The 17,326-nt window shown below is 46.8% G+C and overlaps 1 protein-coding gene across 1 annotated transcript in view; it reads left to right on the forward strand.

Annotated features, from left to right (window-relative positions):
- The window catches only part of IL20RB (interleukin 20 receptor subunit beta), a 42,027-nt gene extending 25,274 nt beyond the window's left edge, over positions 1-16,753 (forward strand). The window contains 4 exon segments of the mRNA XM_045791839.2: positions 2,745-2,869; positions 4,518-4,668; positions 8,511-8,653; positions 13,792-16,753. Coding sequence (XP_045647795.2) covers positions 2,745-2,869; positions 4,518-4,668; positions 8,511-8,653; positions 13,792-13,899 — 527 coding nt within the window. The 3' untranslated portion in view covers positions 13,900-16,753.
- The last annotated feature ends 573 nt before the right edge of the window (positions 16,754-17,326 follow it).

Here is a 17,326-nt window from a genome sequence, read left to right on the forward strand (position 1 = left end):
TTATATTATTATTGCCCAAGGGATGCTTGGAGCTGAGAGCCGGAGAGCAGAGGATCGAAGAGGTGGGGGCAGGAGTGGGACTGCCAGAATGGGATACCAATAGGAATTGTGGTGCAAAATGGGGTTTCTCTGCCCAGGCCTCTTTCCCCAGGCACTGAGAGGCTACAGCGGAGGCAGTGGGATCCCAGTGTGAGGCACTGGGGAGTCTGAGGGGCACTGGAGGGTGCAGTGCCCGGGCAGCACCCAGCACCACCGCTCTCCAGCTCCTAGGAGCCTAGGGCTCCAGCCAAAACCATTGCTGGGAACTGGCAGCTATTGTTGGAAAGGAAGGTACAGGTCAGATGGAGACAAAGTGTTTACGTGGGCAGGGGCGTGCAGTAACAGCTCGTGCTCGAGGGGACCCGTGTAAACAGGAAGGGTCTCACTGCCGGAGATGCTGAGGAACAGGAAGGAGCTTGCGTACCTGCCTCAGAAGGTAGAAGACGGCACCCTCCGTGATCCCCGTGCAGACAGAGTCAGCTACGGAGTGAGGGTGGACTCGTGACTCCTAAAGGGGCAGTAAATCTGTTCTTTTGCCTTTGAAAAAGGCCACCTCAGTGTCTCCCCAGGCATGTGAAAGATCTTGTTTTAAGGCTCTTCCGAACAGGCTCTCCTCCTCTTCAGGGGGAGCCTTGTTGAGAGCAGAGTTTCTTCACCCTGATTACACGGCCCATCACGGCAGCGCTTCAGAACCACGTGTCTCGGGCCCATCTCCACACAGTCTAATTCGAGGGGTCCGTGTGCATTCTGTTACTGGGAGTTCACAGTTTCCTCAGGTTGTTCTCGTGTATAGCTGGGTTTGGGATCACTCATACGGAGGCTAAATACCCCACAGAGCAGAGTCTAGAAAGACATGGGCTCAAATTCTGACCATTCATTGTGACTCTGGGCAAATCACGTAACTTCTCCGAGGCTCACTTACGCCTAAACAACAGGAATAGCGCGTGCTTTCCGAAGCTTGCTGGACGGAGAAACAAGTACGTAGAGCGCACAGAACAGAGGTTCCTGCCCCAACACTGTCAACAGTTTTCCTCTGAACTGAAATGACTTTAGGCCATTTTCTCTAATTCTATTCTCAATAAATTCGGAGATGAGAGGATCCAGTTTTAATCATGTTACTTAAAACTGAAGCTTCTGAACTGGCTATATTTTGCATAGTTGGTCCCCGACTTCCCCAGTTCTCCTGTCTCCTATCCAGGCAGCTCTTCAAATGCCAGGAAATGCTTTGCTCTCCAAAAACTCCCTCCAGGAACTGCTTTTCTTCTGAGTATCTACTGACCCCAGTGCAGGGGGATTTAGCCCAGAACACACCCCACTGCACTTCCCAAGCTAAGGCCACCATTGAGGTGGCCCTTCTGGTCCCGCAGTGTTGAGATTTGACAGGCAAGTATGGATCCGTCATCAGTAGCCAGGGACTGGAGGGTGCCTGTGTGTGCCCTTCTGTTCTTGGTCTGCTGATGGGAAAGAATCCACAGGGGCTGTTTGAGATCCAACAATGTCAAATATGGGTGCTTGTGCCTAGGCTGTAATTTCTTGAGTTGATGATTGGAATTTGTAAAGCCCTCTGACTTTCCAACATCCCCATTAGAAATATGAAGTGAAGAATTCTTAGACCAAGAATAGAATGGCCAACCCACCCACAGGCTGCTGATTTCCTAATGCTTGAAAGTCATCAGCAGCCAGTATATATCACTGATCTCTTTGAGCTACCGTGATACACGTGCCCCTGCACGTATGTTCATTCCTAAGGGGCAAAGAATGGACCCAACTGTTTAATGTAGACCTGAGCTCATGCAGGTGTTCGGCAAGCATTAAGAAATAGCATCTGCTCGCTTAGATGAGTCAAGGTGAGGAACAATTTCTGCCAAAAAAGTAGAAAGAGGAACATGGGTTATACAATTTTAAAACAGAAAGAGATGTTTACCTGAGTATTCAGTCACTTTTCTTGAGTATGTGTGCCTCCTGGAGAAGGAGCAGAGGATTTTATTATGTCAAGGAGAGAAGTGAAAAAAAAAAAAAAGGAGAGGAGTGAAAAAAGAGAATTGTAGTAAGTCTTTGTCATTTAAAAAAAATTTGCTCATCCTTCAAAAAGCATTTCCTGAGCACCTGCTGAATACAAGAGTATTGGTATACAGTAGTCCCCCTTATTTGCAGGGGATACATTCCAAGACCCCTAGTGGATGCCTGAAATTGAGAATAGTACCAAATCCTATATATACTATGTTTTTTCCTATACGTACTCATGATAAAGTTGAATTTATAAATTAGGCACAGTAAGAGATTAACAACAGTAATAACAGAAGAACAATTATAACAATACACTGTAATAAAAGTTATGTGACTGTGGTCTCCTCTCTCATCTTGTGCTGTACTGGCCCTCCTCCTTCTCGTGATAATGTGAGATGATAAAATGCCTATGGGAGGAGTGAGGGGAATGAGGCAAGCACTGTGTATTGTCCTTCCGATCCTGTATCAGAAGGAGGACCATCTGCTTCCCTCCCAATCACAGGTAACTGAAAGCCCAGCAAGCAAAATCTCCGATAAGGGGGCTGATGGTACAGCTTCTGCGTGCTGGGGAGTTACAGCTACCACCCCCCTTCCCTACAACCCCGGTGTGTTTCTATTGATGACTCGGTTCTGGTCTCTCAGGACAGAAACCAGTCCTGTCTGGAACTGCCTTTGATTCTCTCCCGTCTTGCCAACAGCCGTCCTCACACCACCTGTGATGGAGGTCACCAAGGACGGCTTCCACCTGGTTATTAAGCTGGAAGACCTGGGGCCGCAGTTTGAGTTCCTCGTGGCTTACTGGAGGAGGGAGCCTGGTGCCAAGGTGAGACTTCCAGCCTTGGCCTTGGAGTCAGGCCTTAGGAAAGGAGTCACAGACCTCTGAAGGGTGGGTGAGGAAAGCTGTCCCCTGAAGTGCTCACCGTCTAGTCTAGGGCTGGCCTGAGCACGAGCGGGCCTGGGTGCAGGGTGGGAAAGGAGAGATGGGAGCACACTGACAATCCTAGAGCCTCCTCTTCAAAGAATTGCCTTGATCCACGCCAGGCTCACGCCAGATTTGCTGAAGCATGGGGGTTGCCTCTTTGCCCTAAACTCGAACATAGTATGATGCACAGTGCACGTCTTCTCCCTGCCCCACCTGTCTTCTCAGCCATTCTTCCTGGTACGTTTAGGTGAAGCAGACCAGGGTGTTCCAGATCATCTAGATGATTTCAAGAGCATATGAACCTGGCACAAGCCTCTCGAGGGTGTGTACCTGGGTAGGGTGCAGAAGTTGGGGCAGAGAGCCAGGAGCTGGCTTGTGAATAAACCTGTCTAATTATCAGTCAATGGGCCACCCAGAATGCCTTGATGGGGCACTTCCCCCATCCTCCTGTGGGATAGTTGCGGCAGACCGGGTTGGGTGGGATGTCTGCACTCCCAGAGTGAATGGCCAGACAAACAGAAGGGCTACAGATTGAGCAGGAACTGAGGGATAGTCGACCTGTTGGAGACCCCGTCCGAGATGATTTGCCAAGGCTTTTCCATGTAGTAAGGGACTTTCACGGAATCTATGAACAAAGCTGGCCTAGGCTACCTCTGACCTCATAGGAGTATGTGGGGGACAAAGCATATGTCCTACCACCTACTCAACAGGAACGATAGTTTCCCCTGAAAGGTGATGTGTGTAGGTGGGGCAAGCAATAACAATGATTTCTGGTATTTACTCCTGCCGGGTCAGGGCCTACTGGTAGGACAGGACATTGCCAGCCAGGCAGATGGAGTAGTATAGGGGACAGATCAGGACCTGGGCAGGGGGGAGCATGCAGCTCCCTCAGATTCTTTGGGATGGGGCCCACTCCCCACCCTTGGTAACAGGGAGTGCCAGTGCTGAGAGAGGCGTATGTACCCTGAGTCACTGGGGTTTGGCCCAGACAAGCCTCCACAGGTTCACATGTGGAGCACAAGCTTCCGTGGGTGGATGGAGGTAGAGGGGAATACAGATGGATGGACAGATGGGTAAATGGGTGAACGCGGGAGGAGACATATCCCACTGGCTCCATTGCTCCTGTGCCCCAAGGCTCGTCAGGTTTCTGACTTTCAGGTGTTTGTGCAAATGTGACCTTCTCAGAGAGGACTTCCCTAACCACTCTGGTGCCTTCTCCTCCTCCTCCTCCCTCCTTGCCCTGCTTCCTTTTGTTTCACAGCCCCATCACCCCCTGACACTTGTCACACAATTGTCCGTCACCCCCCACGTAAACTCCATAAGAGCAGGGATTTTGTTTTGTTCAGTGCTGTATCTCTCAGGGCCTACAACAGAAACTGGCATGTAGGAGGTGCTAAATAAATAGATAGAATGAATGAATGAATGAATGAGAGGGAACATTCTCTATACATCCCAGAAAGGAAATCTCTAGAACTCTCCTTCCTTGGCTCTTCTTGCCCTTTCCTGCCCTGCTTCTGCCAGGGTGTAACTGTTTTCTGGTCTCCTAAAGGAACATGTCAAAGTGGTGAAGAGCAGGGGCATTCCGGTGCACCTGGGAACCATGGAACCAGGGGCTGCATACTGTGTGAAGGTCCGGACGTTCGTGAAGGCCATTGGGAGGCACAGCCCTTTCAGCCAGGCAGAGTGTGTCAAGGTGCAAGGTATGGATAGCCTGCCTCTTCCCTTGGAGTCCTGCAGGGGCCACAGCCCCTCCTGGTGGATGTTTGGCTGCCTCCTGGGATCCTTTGGTTCTGAGTTTCCCCTAGGTTTCACTGACCTGCCCCCCAGCCGGGTGGGGGTCTGGTGAAAGTGTGCTTTCCTCTAATTCCCCTCGAGGCAAGAGTTCACCCTAGGGCTGGTTGAGGGCACTCGAGCAGCTGTGTGGAACACTTTCCTCCTGAAAAGTCCCCTAGGCCTGAGGTTAGATGTTGAAAGGCTGGTTTACCCTGATGGCAATGGCCTGGGAACCAGGGTGGGTTGGGGGTGCCAGAGAAGCACCCAGGGGTATGAGAGTCAGACCTTGCAAGGAGGCCCCGCGCTGTATATCACTGCTGCTTTCCTCTGGAAGGGACCTGGTGGAAAGTCTACAGAGTCCTCCTGTTTAGCTTAATTTTTCTCCCTTCAATTTTTAACATTTATTGATTGATTTATTTATTTGAGAGAGAGCGAGCATGAGCAGGAGGGGCAGAGGGAAGGGGAGAGAGAATCCTAAGCAGACTCTGAGCTGAGCAGAGCCTAACACGGGGATTGATCCCAGGACCCTGAGATCACGACCTGAGCTGAAACCAAGAGTTGGGCGCTCAACCAACTGGGCCACCCAGGCGCCCCATCCCTTGAAGTTTTTATACTCTAAAACCCTATGGTGTTAACAAATCCTTTGAAAAGAAACGAAACAAAACCAAACCCCACATCCCACGATTTGCTGCTCAAATACCACTGATATTTTTGTGTATAACTTTTTCATCTTTAAATAATTATTATTTAAAAAATGTAGTGCTTTCGTATGATTAAAAAAATATAAGATATATATGGAAAATCTCCTTTTTATTCTTCCCCATCTTTGCAATTTCAGCCCCTTCCCCATAGGTATTAGCTTCTTGTATATCCTTCTAAAGATTTTTATTTTTTTAAAAGATTTTATTTATTTATTTGAGAGAGAGTGAGAGAGCAGAAGTAGGGGGAGCTGCAGAGGGAGAGGGAGAAGCAGGCTCCCTGCTGAGCAGGGAGCCCAACTCTGGAGCTCGATCCCAGGACCATGAGATCATGACCTGAACCGAAGGCAGACGCTTAACTGACTGAGCCACCCAGGCGCCCATCCTTCTAAAGCATTTTAAATGCATAACAAGTAAATGAGAATATTTATAAATATATTTCCCTTCTTTTTAGCACACATGGTAGCATATTCTATGCATTGTTCTGGATCTTGTCCTTTTTGCTTTTATAGATCTTATAGATTTTTCCATATTGATAAAGAACTTCGTCATCCTTCTTTACAACCTCACAGTATATAGTTGTGTGGATGGATAACAAATTTAACTAGTCCTTCATTGATGGGCGTTTCATTTTTTTCCCAATATTTTGCTCTTATAGCCAATGCTTTAATTAATTGCCTTGTACATGGATCATTTTGCTGGTGTGTATATATTCGAAGGATAAAGTCCTGGAGGTAGAGCTGCTTGGTCAGAGGCATGCACATTTGAATTTGGACCGCTGTTCCCAAATCGCTCTGCAAGGTGGTGTGGTCGTTCCTTCACTGTCCATGTATGCACACACGTTGCAGTCGTGTAGCACACACACTCTGTGCTTGCTTTTTCACAAATATCAAATTCATCACGTTTCCACACGGATTTTCTGATTACTATTTTATACCACTTTTTAAAATTACTTAAGTCAAGTTTGTTAAAGAATTCGAACAACACAGGGGCGCCTGGGTGGCTCAGTGGTTTAAGCATCTGCCTTCGGCTCAGGATGTCCCGGGATTGCACCCTGCACCCAGAGCAGGGAGCCTGCTTCTCCCTCTGCCTGCTGCTCCCCCTGCTTGTGCTCTCTCTCTCTCTCTTTCTCATTCTCTCTGACAAATCTTTAGATATTTATTAATTTATTTGTCAGAGAGAATGAGAGAGAGAGAGCCAGGCAGAGGGGGAAGCAGGATCCCCGCTGAGCAAGGAGCCCGATGTGGGACTTGATCCCAGGACTCAGGGATCATGACCTGAGCCGAAGGCAGAAGATTAACTGACTGAGCCACCCAGGCGCCCCAAATAAGTAAAATCTTAAAAAAAAAAATAATGCAAACAACACAGAAGTATGTAAAGTGAGAGGCACGTGTTCTCCATTCTCCCCGCCAGCACTCGGGAGGTTTCCTCGGGCAGGTTTGACATTTAATCTTGCAGTCATTGTGTGGTACCAGTGCCCACAGGCACAAACGGGACTGTGCTGTGCTTGCCATTCTGCCCCTGCTTGTCGTCACTTACAAGCATATTGTGGACATCTATTCATGTCAGCAGGGATGTGGTCTACCTCATTTTAAGAAGTTGCATAATAAGTGAATTTATCGATGTGCCAAAATATATGTAACCATCCTCCTCCTAACATATATTCTGTGCTTCCCAGTCTTGCCACTACAGTGTGCTGTAGTGAGCAAATTTGTGTATATCCCAGTTCCCATTTTAATAGCTGACTTCCTAAGGTACCATGCTGATGTCTCATAGTGTATTAAATCATCTCCTGTTTGGGGGTACTTAGATCATTTCTATGTTTTAGGTCATTTCCACGCGCTTTTGGTGATGTTCATTGATTGACGGATTCATTCATTCAGTGAATACTTACTGAGCATTGACTATGTGCCAAATGCTGGCCTCGTCACTGGGATGCAGCAGGGAAGTCCCTGCCCTCAGAGGAGCTTATCCTCTAGCTGGGGAGACAGGCTACCAACAAGTAGACGAGATAGTTCCACTTGGTGGTCCGTGCTTGGTGGTCCATACACAGAACACACCAGAGCGTACCTGGAGGTGGAGGTATGCCACTTTGGGTGGAGAGAAAGACTGGTTATGAGCCTGTCGCCCAGTCCAGCTGTTGCTAGGAACTGTTTTCTGCATATAATTGTTTCCTTCCTTGAAATTATTTTTTGGAAGCCACTCAGGGGAGTAAATGAAAGGGTACGAACGTTTGTTTATTTCTTGATGTGTGCTGCCAAAGTATTTTCCAAAAGCATGGAAACCAAGTACGGCGCCCCCAGCCACGTATGTGATACCACCATCTTCTCCGTGGCCTCCTTGGCTATGCTGCCCTTTACGTGATGGGTGCGCGGTCTGACCCGGAGGGGCTGCGGGAGTTGCTCCACGTTATACAGAACAGAAAGGTGGGAACATAACCTATCACCCCATCTGCATCTCCAGATGCTCACACTTGGCACTTTCTGATACATGTACTTAGTAGAGTGACCCTGGGCTTTGCAGCCAGCGCTCCCCTGTGACCTGGGGTACGTCACATAACGATAGCAGGGGCTCGGTAAATCGCAGTCCCAACGTGACTGTTTTCTGAAGGCAGTATTTTCCTCCACAGTGTGAGTCAACGCCAAGAGCAAATTGTGAAACACATTTTGTTTTCAGTTACCGCCCAGCTCCCCTCTGTGCGGCTCCCTTCCGGCACCCCCCTCATCCTGCCGGGGTCCTGGCACTCTGCCTTCCTCCCAGCAGCTGCGCCAAGGTACGAGCTAACACGGCCAGCGGCCTCACACATGATGCTCCTCCCTTTCCCTTCCCAAGAAAAAGATTTTAATCTTCCCTGGGGCTTTCTGGAAACAACGCCTTCATCTGGATTCTAAAAATCATGGTTTTAATGGTAGTAATTTTAGTCACTAAGGCATATGTCAAATCTCAGGATGTTGGCATCTGCTGTCTTGGCCGCTGTGCAGAGCTAACTCCAGGAAAGTGAGAGAGGCCAGGACTGGTGATTTCGTCTTCACTCTTGTCTCCTAAGCTTGCCCTCATCTTTTCATTTCCAGGAGAGACCCTCCCGCTGACGCTGGCCCTGTTTGCGTTTGTCGGCCTCATGCTGATCCTTGTGGTCGTGCCTGTTTCCGTCTGGAAAATGGGCCGGCTGCTCCGGGACTCCTGTTGCCCCGTGGTGGTGCTCCCCGACACCTTGGTAATGGTATTCTTTTTTCCTTTCAGCATGACGCTGACCAGACGTAGTTTGAGCCTTAGTCTGGCATGGGTGCACATTCTGTGGCTTTACAAGCATTTGCACAAAGAGAAGAGAAGAGGATTTATAGGAATTCACTTCTGATCAGTGGGGCTGGGAGAGAAATCCCCTTCTCTGGGGAGTGGTGACCTTCTTCAGGCTCCCGTCAGTCCACTGGTGCTTGCCCTTAGGACCTGGCACAGCCAAGAGAGCAGGTGTGTTACACCACCCAGAATGCTCGGCATTTCAAGAGTCATGCACGGCCTGACTCTTCTAGACTGGCCCGCAAGGATTCTTGGTCCCTTGCCATAATGAAAACAGCAGCTACATTCTGTAGTATGTTCCAGCCCAACATATTCAGTTCATATGCCAAGAGCTTCATTGGTTTCCCGGGGAAAGTGCATGTGTGTGAAGCCTGCGTTGTGGACACTAGGCCACAGGTTCGAGTCTCCAGTGCAGGTAGGTCCTAAGCCCATCCCAGGGTGGGAGAAAAGTAAAAGCAGGCCTCCAGCAGCTTCCTTTGCTCCATTTTCCTGCCTCCTGCGCCCTCCACCCACCCCCAGACCTCAGTACATAAAGCGGCACAAAACGAAACAAAGCAACAACAAACAAAAACAAACCCATCCCTGTCACCTCAGGGATTTCTCACAGTTCTCTCCTGGGAAGAGGGAGTTAGCAGTCAGCTTCTCAGAGGCAACTAGAATCAGAACTGCGTCAGCTGGGAGTCACTCTGGAAGGAGTCACTCTTGTCATATCTGCATGGCCTTGAGAGTGCGGGCCACGTTCTCCCTACGCGGGGGAGTCATCCTCCCTGTGATCCGTTCTCCAGGACACCCTTTCACCTTGTTAGCCTAAGGCCAGCTCTCTGTTTCTTTCCAGCACTTCTGCCTAGTCCTAACTTTAGCTGACGCTAAGTGCAGAGTTAAGCACCAGGCATTGTTCTAAGGCTTTTCGTGTACTGACTCATTTCATTTTTCCTCTTCCATAATTGCTTACCAATGTGCGCTTCATCAGCGCCCTGCCAGCCCACTCTGAAAGACTAAATGGTTCACTGCTAACCACGAAGGCCCCGTGGTGTGGCGAACACAGGGGGCCAGGGCGGGCCTTTTCCCCTTCAGCAAGAACCCGAGGGCTCATAGTTGCCAGAACCATGAAAGGATGTGTATTCCACATTTGTTGGAGTAGTGTTTTATAAAGATCAGTTGGGTCAAAGTGTTTGATAACCCTGCTCTGATATGTTGGTATAGTTCTTTTAGTCGTTGAGAGCGAGAGAGCAGAATCTCCGACTGGGAGTGTGGGTGTGTCTGTTTCGATGTTTGTCAATTTTTCCTTCATGTATTTTGACGCTGCATTTTGGTGGCGCACGTTGTTGGCATGTCTTCCTCAGTGATTGAGTCTTTTATCATCACAAAATGTCCCTTTTTATCTCTGGCAGTATTCCTTATCCTGATATCAGAATTGCTCTCCATTGTTTACTGTTTGTGTGACATGTCTTCTTTCCATATTTTTACTCGACACATATCTGTGTCCTCATATTTAAAGTATGTCTCTTGTAGCAGCTTATGTTGGTCTTAAAATTTGTTTTTAAATAAATGCATTCCAATAATCTCTGCATTTAATTGGAATGTTTGGTCCATTAACGCTTAACCCCCATCCTCTCACTTTCTAACCTTTGTGTTTGTACCCGTGTCTGTCACTGTTCATGGCACCAAAAGAGACACTTGCCCTCAGACAAGGAACTGTGAAACCCACCCAGTGACATTACCTTCTTTCAAGAGTCCACTTTTGGTTGCTTGCCAGTGACTTAAGGAAGTTGGCTTTATGTTGTGATCAGTTTTTAAAGTTGTTATCTGTAGGAGGATTGGTCTGATTGGTGCTCCTCCACCGTAAGTAGAAGCAGCACCCTGCAGTCAAAGAGGAGGTCCTGGACCAACCCAAAATGATAATGGGAGGGGAGCATCCCTGGCTGAGGTGGTCACAGCTCTTCTTTTCCACATGTGGTAAAAAAATTCAGCCTTCCTCAGCTGAACTCCATCAATTAGTCACCTTTTGTGGTTTTCCTCTCAACTTTGTTACTCATGCTTACCCTCTGTTCACAGGGTATTCCATTCCTAACACCGTCTCTCATTTTTCTTCTTCTGGGTCTACATTCAGCAGCTCAGCAGAGGTTCCTCTCTCCCTCAGGATCAGGGGCACTAGGATCCTTCCAGTACCCAAATTGAGTGACAGAGCAAAGGGCCAGGGAGAGAACCACGTAAAGGGTCAGTTGCTTATAGAATTTCAGGTGCACAAGAAGAGCCCTCAAATGGCAAGAACTCCTAGGGGTCTGAGTGCATTATGAGCCACACCCTAAATATAGCTTTTGGAGAAAACCAAACAATTTTAGAGAAGACCAGAAACAAGGATATTCTATAAGAGTGTATGGCCACTTTCATCCATGGAAGATAGATACCACTACCCTTGACTACATTTTGCTTCTCTGTTCTCCTTACCATCCTCCCTACATTGTTCTAGTGTCTGTGCCTATGTGCATTTCTTTCCCTAAGCTTTTTAATTTTTATTGTTTCTCCCTCAATTTTTTAAGTGGACAGTTTCTCTGAGTATATGTATTTCCCACAGTGCTGTATGAGAAATTGATCACTAGTGTCCATTAAATCCCAAACCGATTCTGGAGCTGCATGTCACCACTACCCCTCTTCTGCCTCAGCCTGGACTTTAGCACAGCCTAGCTGCACTTCAACGTTTGCCTTAGTTATAGATAATCCTCCGAAGTATTAAAAAGTAACTTCCAGCCCTCCTTGCAAAACCCACGCATCTTTCCAATTAAACCATGGGAAATCACCAAGTGGAAATCCTTGACAATTCTTCAAAAATCCCTATTGAGTTTGTAAGTATTTAATTTATCTGTTTGGATTAAACATTTCATGTCTACATCTATAATTTCATGGTTGGTGACGGTTGCACTCTGAAATACACCATTAAGATTTTCTTTCCATTCAAATTTATATCACAAAGTAACAGTCTAAAGCAAAAATATATATGCAAAGAAAATTATATCAAGAATGCTCAGTGTGTAGTCCCTATTTTAAAGTATTTCTTCTTTTCCTGTCTTTCATCCATAATTTCTTTATGGGGATGGAGGCTTTGGTGCTAGAGGGTCTTCCTTTCCTTTCTGTGACTCACTTTATTCTTTCTCTTTTTGTTGTCACATTCCACTGTAATATAGGTAGCAAGCATAAAGATGGCCCCAAGTTAGTCGTTCTTCAGTGGGTCATCCCAAGTTTGGCTTTGTGTACTTTATAGAAAGTAGAGTTTGTGAGCTCGGATGCCTCTGGCTCAGACAGGTACAAAAAAAAAAAAAAAGTGTGCACCTCAGTGAACATAATTGGATAGGGAGAGATGGTAGGGACCATAGCAAACATGTTTCAGCTAAAGAATGCAGCTGTGTTCCAGCTCCAGCATGTTGTTGCTCGTAGGAAATGTGAGCCAATGCTGCCAGATCTCCAAGGTTTGTTTGTTTGTTTTTAGATTTATCTATTTATTTTATAGAGTGAAAGAGAGTGAGAGTGAGTGAGTGTGTGTTGGGCAGGGGCAGAGGGAGAGAGAGAGAACCCCAAGCAGACTTCCCACTGAGTGCAGAGCCTGATGTGGGGCTCAGTCTCATGACCTTGCCAAGATCATGACCTGAGCCAAAATCAAGAGTCAGTTGCCCAACGGACTGAGCCACCCAGGCACCCCACCAGATCTCCAAGTTTTAAATAAGAAGCCAGAAATCCAAACATTTATGAGAAATCTCCTGATTTTTGAATGTTGAAAAGTAATTCAAATAAAAAAATCAACTGAACCTTGCTTTGAAGTTTATTCTAACCTATGGGACAACAGTTTTACACCTTTGGAACTTCTAAGATTATGTGTTTTACTTTCATGTTCTAGAACCATACTGTCCAATTTGGTAGCCACTATCCATATGTGACTATTAAGCACTTGAAATGTAGCTAGTCCAAATTGAGATGTACTGTAAATATAAAATACACAACAGATTTTGAAAAACTCATTAATATTTTTACATAGATCATAAGTTAAAATAATATTTTAATAATAAAATGCCTTATTAAAATAAATTTTACCTAGTTCTTTTTACTTTTTTAAAATGTGCTACTGGAGAACTTTAAATTGTATATATAGCTCAAGTTATGTTTCCATTGGACAGTACTTCTCTAGAGTTAAAAAAATAATCATATATAATCACTGCAGTTTTAGGTAGCTGTCATCCTAAGGATCTGATGGGACTAGCAGGAGTGAATTGGTGGTGGGCTCCATGCTGACACGCCCCCTCAGTGAACCCTGTGTGTACGTGGTCCTTCCCTGTTATTTGCTCATGAACATTAGGACTGAGCCCCACAGCCGCCTCTTTACAAACAAGGATCAAAGGCGCCTGGCTCCATGACTAATGTCTCCCAGGACAGAGGTGAAGGAACCTGTTGTGCCTAGTTGCTGTGTCCATGTGTCCTTCTTTGGCGTGATGATGGGAAGGGCCGTGGGAAATAACTGTAGAGGAACCTCATGAATTTGGTGCAGGTGAGCAGGCTAGGAACAGTGGGGAGAGTCCCTCTGAAGTGTTGACAGGTGCATTTTTACAGCCGGTTAGGAATACATATCAGGGTTGCTGCGAGAAGGTGGTAGGAGCATGAATACGAGTGGGAAGGGACTCCTGTTTATGGAGTCCCATCTCCGGACTGGGCACCCTGCCATGTGGTGCACACTGAGCATCACAGTCCAGGTCATTATTTTCAGAGTTCTCTGCCGGAAGAAGGTTAGGCTTGACCAGAATTGCCTTCTGGGCTTTTGTGGGTCAGTGTCCCGGAGAGAGGAGCACTGACATAGTAGGGCCGCAAGAGATCTGCTGTCAGGGAACTGGGGGATGATCAAAGTCAATGTTGGAAGCCCCTGAACCAGGGGTTAGAATTGTCTTTGGGGTTTTTTTGGCTGCTTGAAAGTTAATCAAGGAGCTGGGATTTCTGCAACATTCTCTGTAATTGTGACTACTACTCTACTGCTACTACCATCCCTCTAATAAATATTAATGAAAATTATTTTTTCAGAAAATAACCAATTCACCCCAGAAGTTAATCAGCTGCAGAAGGGAAGAGGTGGAAGCCTGTGCCACAGCCGTGCTGTCTTCTGAGGAACCCTTCAGGGCCTGGATCTAGCAGGCTTGGGGAGGGCCCAGTTGAAACTGAGAATCTGGTTGGCACAGCCATGAGGGGAAAGGCCCTGTATCTGTTTTCCTCCACGGACAAAGGACAAGAAAAGCAAGAAGAGCCTGCTGTACCAATGTCTAGAAGCAACTGTCAGAGGCAGACTGGTTTGACAGAACACTCAGTGGGGGTCAGGAGATGTGACCTCTAGAACTGGGTCATCTGTCATTCACTGACTCAATGACCCTGGAGAAAGTGGCTTGGTTGCTCTGGTCCTCAGTTTTCTCATCTATAAAATGGGGGAATTAACCATACGACCGTTAAACCACTATGTATATCTGGCACTTGCAGAGCTTTGGGAACCTGGCAGCACTGCACATTGTGATGGGTTCAGCTTTTCTGCGGAGCAGTATATAAATTTTAACAAGAATGATAAAAACTTTTTACACCAGTTGGCTTGGAGATCCCACTCTTCTAGAGGAAACCTTGATGAGGAAAGGAAGGATGGGTACAGTGTTGACTTCCCTTCAAGCCAAATGCTTGTGCAGAGGCTAATGGCTCAGCCAGCTCTACAATACATGACCTGGAAGGAGGCCACAGGCCCATGGAAAATGGGACATGCTGTGCATACATGAGATATTGTGAAGGGTAAATAACACATGCACACTGAAGGCAGCGGGTAGAATGCATGTGTATGAGGAGAGGAGAATGCAGAAGGATGTTGATCATAAACGTGGTATTTTCTTTGTTCCTTTCACCTGTACAGTTGTTAAAGTATAGAATTAAAAATAAAAAGGGGTCACCTTGGGTAACCAAAAAAGTGGTCTTTGGGTTCTATTACATCATCAGCCTTGTGTCCAGAGAGGCTCCTGAAGGCCACCATTGGTCAAGAGTTGTGGGGATGACCCCAGGTGCAGGATGGAGCAGGGAAAGAGTGGCAGGCAGCTTCCGGCCTCACGAGAACCCTGACTGGTACAGCTGGCCAAGGCCTTACCTGGTCAGGTTGCTCTTGGTTCTTCCTGGAGGCCGTGCTCCACAGGAAATCTCTTTGGGTACCTCTCCTCCTTAAGACAGCTCACTCAGGGTGTCCTTAGCCCCTTCTAGCATGTTCATACAAGACCCACCTTTGGAAGACTCTTCCTGCCCCTCTCCCTACCAGATGAGGAAAAGAGTCAGGGTTAGAGAAGGAATGGAGAGGGAAGTTTCTTGAGAAGCAAAGGGATTGATGGGCAAGGCCTGTGCCTCCCTTCTTAGCCCCCAGCTTTGGAGCCTGTGAGTTGGTTTGTCTCCACACGAACTTCCTAGGCCCCTTCCAGCCAGCCTAGAGGTGGGACAATCTAACTACTTCAACTAGATGTTTCTCCTACAAGATAGAGGCCTACAACCCCTCTCCACCTGGTAGGGTCTCAAGTAGCCAGGGGGTGGCTCTCCAGAAGGATGATATTCCTGAAGATCTTTTGCTTTGTACCATGTTGCACGCTTCTGTGTTCGACTTTTTCATGAAGAGTATGTGTTAATTTTATATTTAGCCTAAACTGGAAACATATTTTCAGTTCGCAAAAATAAAGGCCATAGTACTATACTGGTCATCACTCTCCCTCGTCCCACTTCCTTGCCTCTCCACCCTGGGGCTAATGTGCCTCTGTCACCTGTTCAGGCCTAGAACCCAGAAATCACCCTTGATTTCCCTCTGTGTGAGTCCCTCTCACAATTTGTCCCAGTGCTCATACATTTCTGCTGGCATATATATGGATATAAACATTTCTCTCAACTATTCTGTTGTCTTCCCAGTTCCCAAACATGCATTTACTGAGGTCCAACCATGCATCAGACATTGAGCTAGTTCCCCAGAGTAGAGGGGCTCCCTCCTCTATAAACACTAGGAGTGTTTATATTCTGACTCCCCAGGCCTCCTCTCCTTTTACCCCCATCACCTGGCTCTTTATGACACTTAAAGGATTTTGTGAAAAGGGGCACAGTTAATAAGTACAACAGAAGAGGAAGCCTGCGCATCTCTGCCCTCAACCCCGAATAGACCCCCTGCCCCCAGAATCAAGCCCAGCTCTCCCAGCCCTGCCCTCAGGCAACACCTGCCAGGGTCCAGTTGAAGAAAACCCCCTGCTCCATGAGGTTTACATTTCCACCGGGGGAAAGGGGAAAGAATAACAAAATAATACAAAATCAAATAACGATAGTAATTACTTTTTTTAAGTGAATTATCCGGTATATTGGGAGTGTATAAGTCCTATGAAAAATGAAAAGGTAGAGCAGAAAATGGGGGGTGGGGGCAGGTTGCAGCTTCCTCAAAATCAAAGTGAATGGAAACCGCTGGCCCACAGTTACATCTTTGTATAGCCACGTGGGGTGGGGTGATTACGAGTGCCTCTAGAACAGAGTAACTTGGCAACGAATCTTTAGGAGTCTGCAGTCTAAAACAAAAACTTTGTTTAGTATTTGTACTATGCGTATTGATAGTGTATTTTTGTTTGTTTTTGGAGCTATTCTCTTAAGTTGTCAGAGCAAATAAATAATTATGGTTATTTTGATAGATAGGAACCTAGATTTCAGGATTGGTGAAAGGGAAGGCTAATTGTAGACACAAATTTGACTAGAAGCAATGTGTTGTTAGAATTGATTTGAGCATATCAATATGAAGTCATGCCTTCATAAAACACATAATTAAAAATATATTTCTTTTCTTTCCTGTTTTGTTTTTTGTCCCCCCAAAATGGCCCAGTAGCAATGTTACCCCATAACGCGCATAATGCACCCTGATGCCTACATTGTGGTTTCTAACGCTATTTCTCTCCCAAAAGGAACCAGAGTTTCTTGGAACAATGTCTGATTCCATGTCTGGTCTGGGGCACAAGAATATGGGGCAATCTCAGAACACCTAACACCTTGTTGGGGCAGAAGCAAAGTTTGAAATAACCAGGGCATTTGAAAGCGAAAAGGGTCTCCACCAGCCAAAGTTGGGACAGAGCATCAAAATGAGGATGTTGGCTGACATCAGTACATTTGAAATGTCATGAGTCCATAATAACACATAAAAGAGCAAAGCTATGGTACAGTGAATTCTCAGAAAAGATGAATAGAATGCATTTCAATTGAGTCTTGTTATGCAGTCATGTTGAGTCTTGTTATGCAGTCATATCAGTGAAGAATACCGGTAAATGTAAATACCTCTGTCAGAAGGTACTGGTCTCCACTGCCATCAATCCCTGGCCCCAGCTGCGATCCTCTCCCCACCGGGCACCTGCGACACCCTCTTTACTGGCTGCTTTGCACGTCCAGTCCTTCCGCACTTGCCAGGCTCCTGTCCTGCCAGGGATTCCCGGAGACGTGCCTTTATTTTCCTTTTACGGAGGTTTTGTAGTTTCAGTTTGTCTGGTTAGCCTCTGTGCTACTTCTCCCCGTCTTTTACGTGTGTGTGTGTGTA

This window comes from Ursus americanus, chromosome 20 (genome assembly GCF_024610735.1).
Source record: "Ursus americanus isolate L20-20 chromosome 20, mUrsAme1.1.p, whole genome shotgun sequence".
Taxonomy (NCBI): domain Eukaryota; kingdom Metazoa; phylum Chordata; class Mammalia; order Carnivora; family Ursidae; genus Ursus; species Ursus americanus.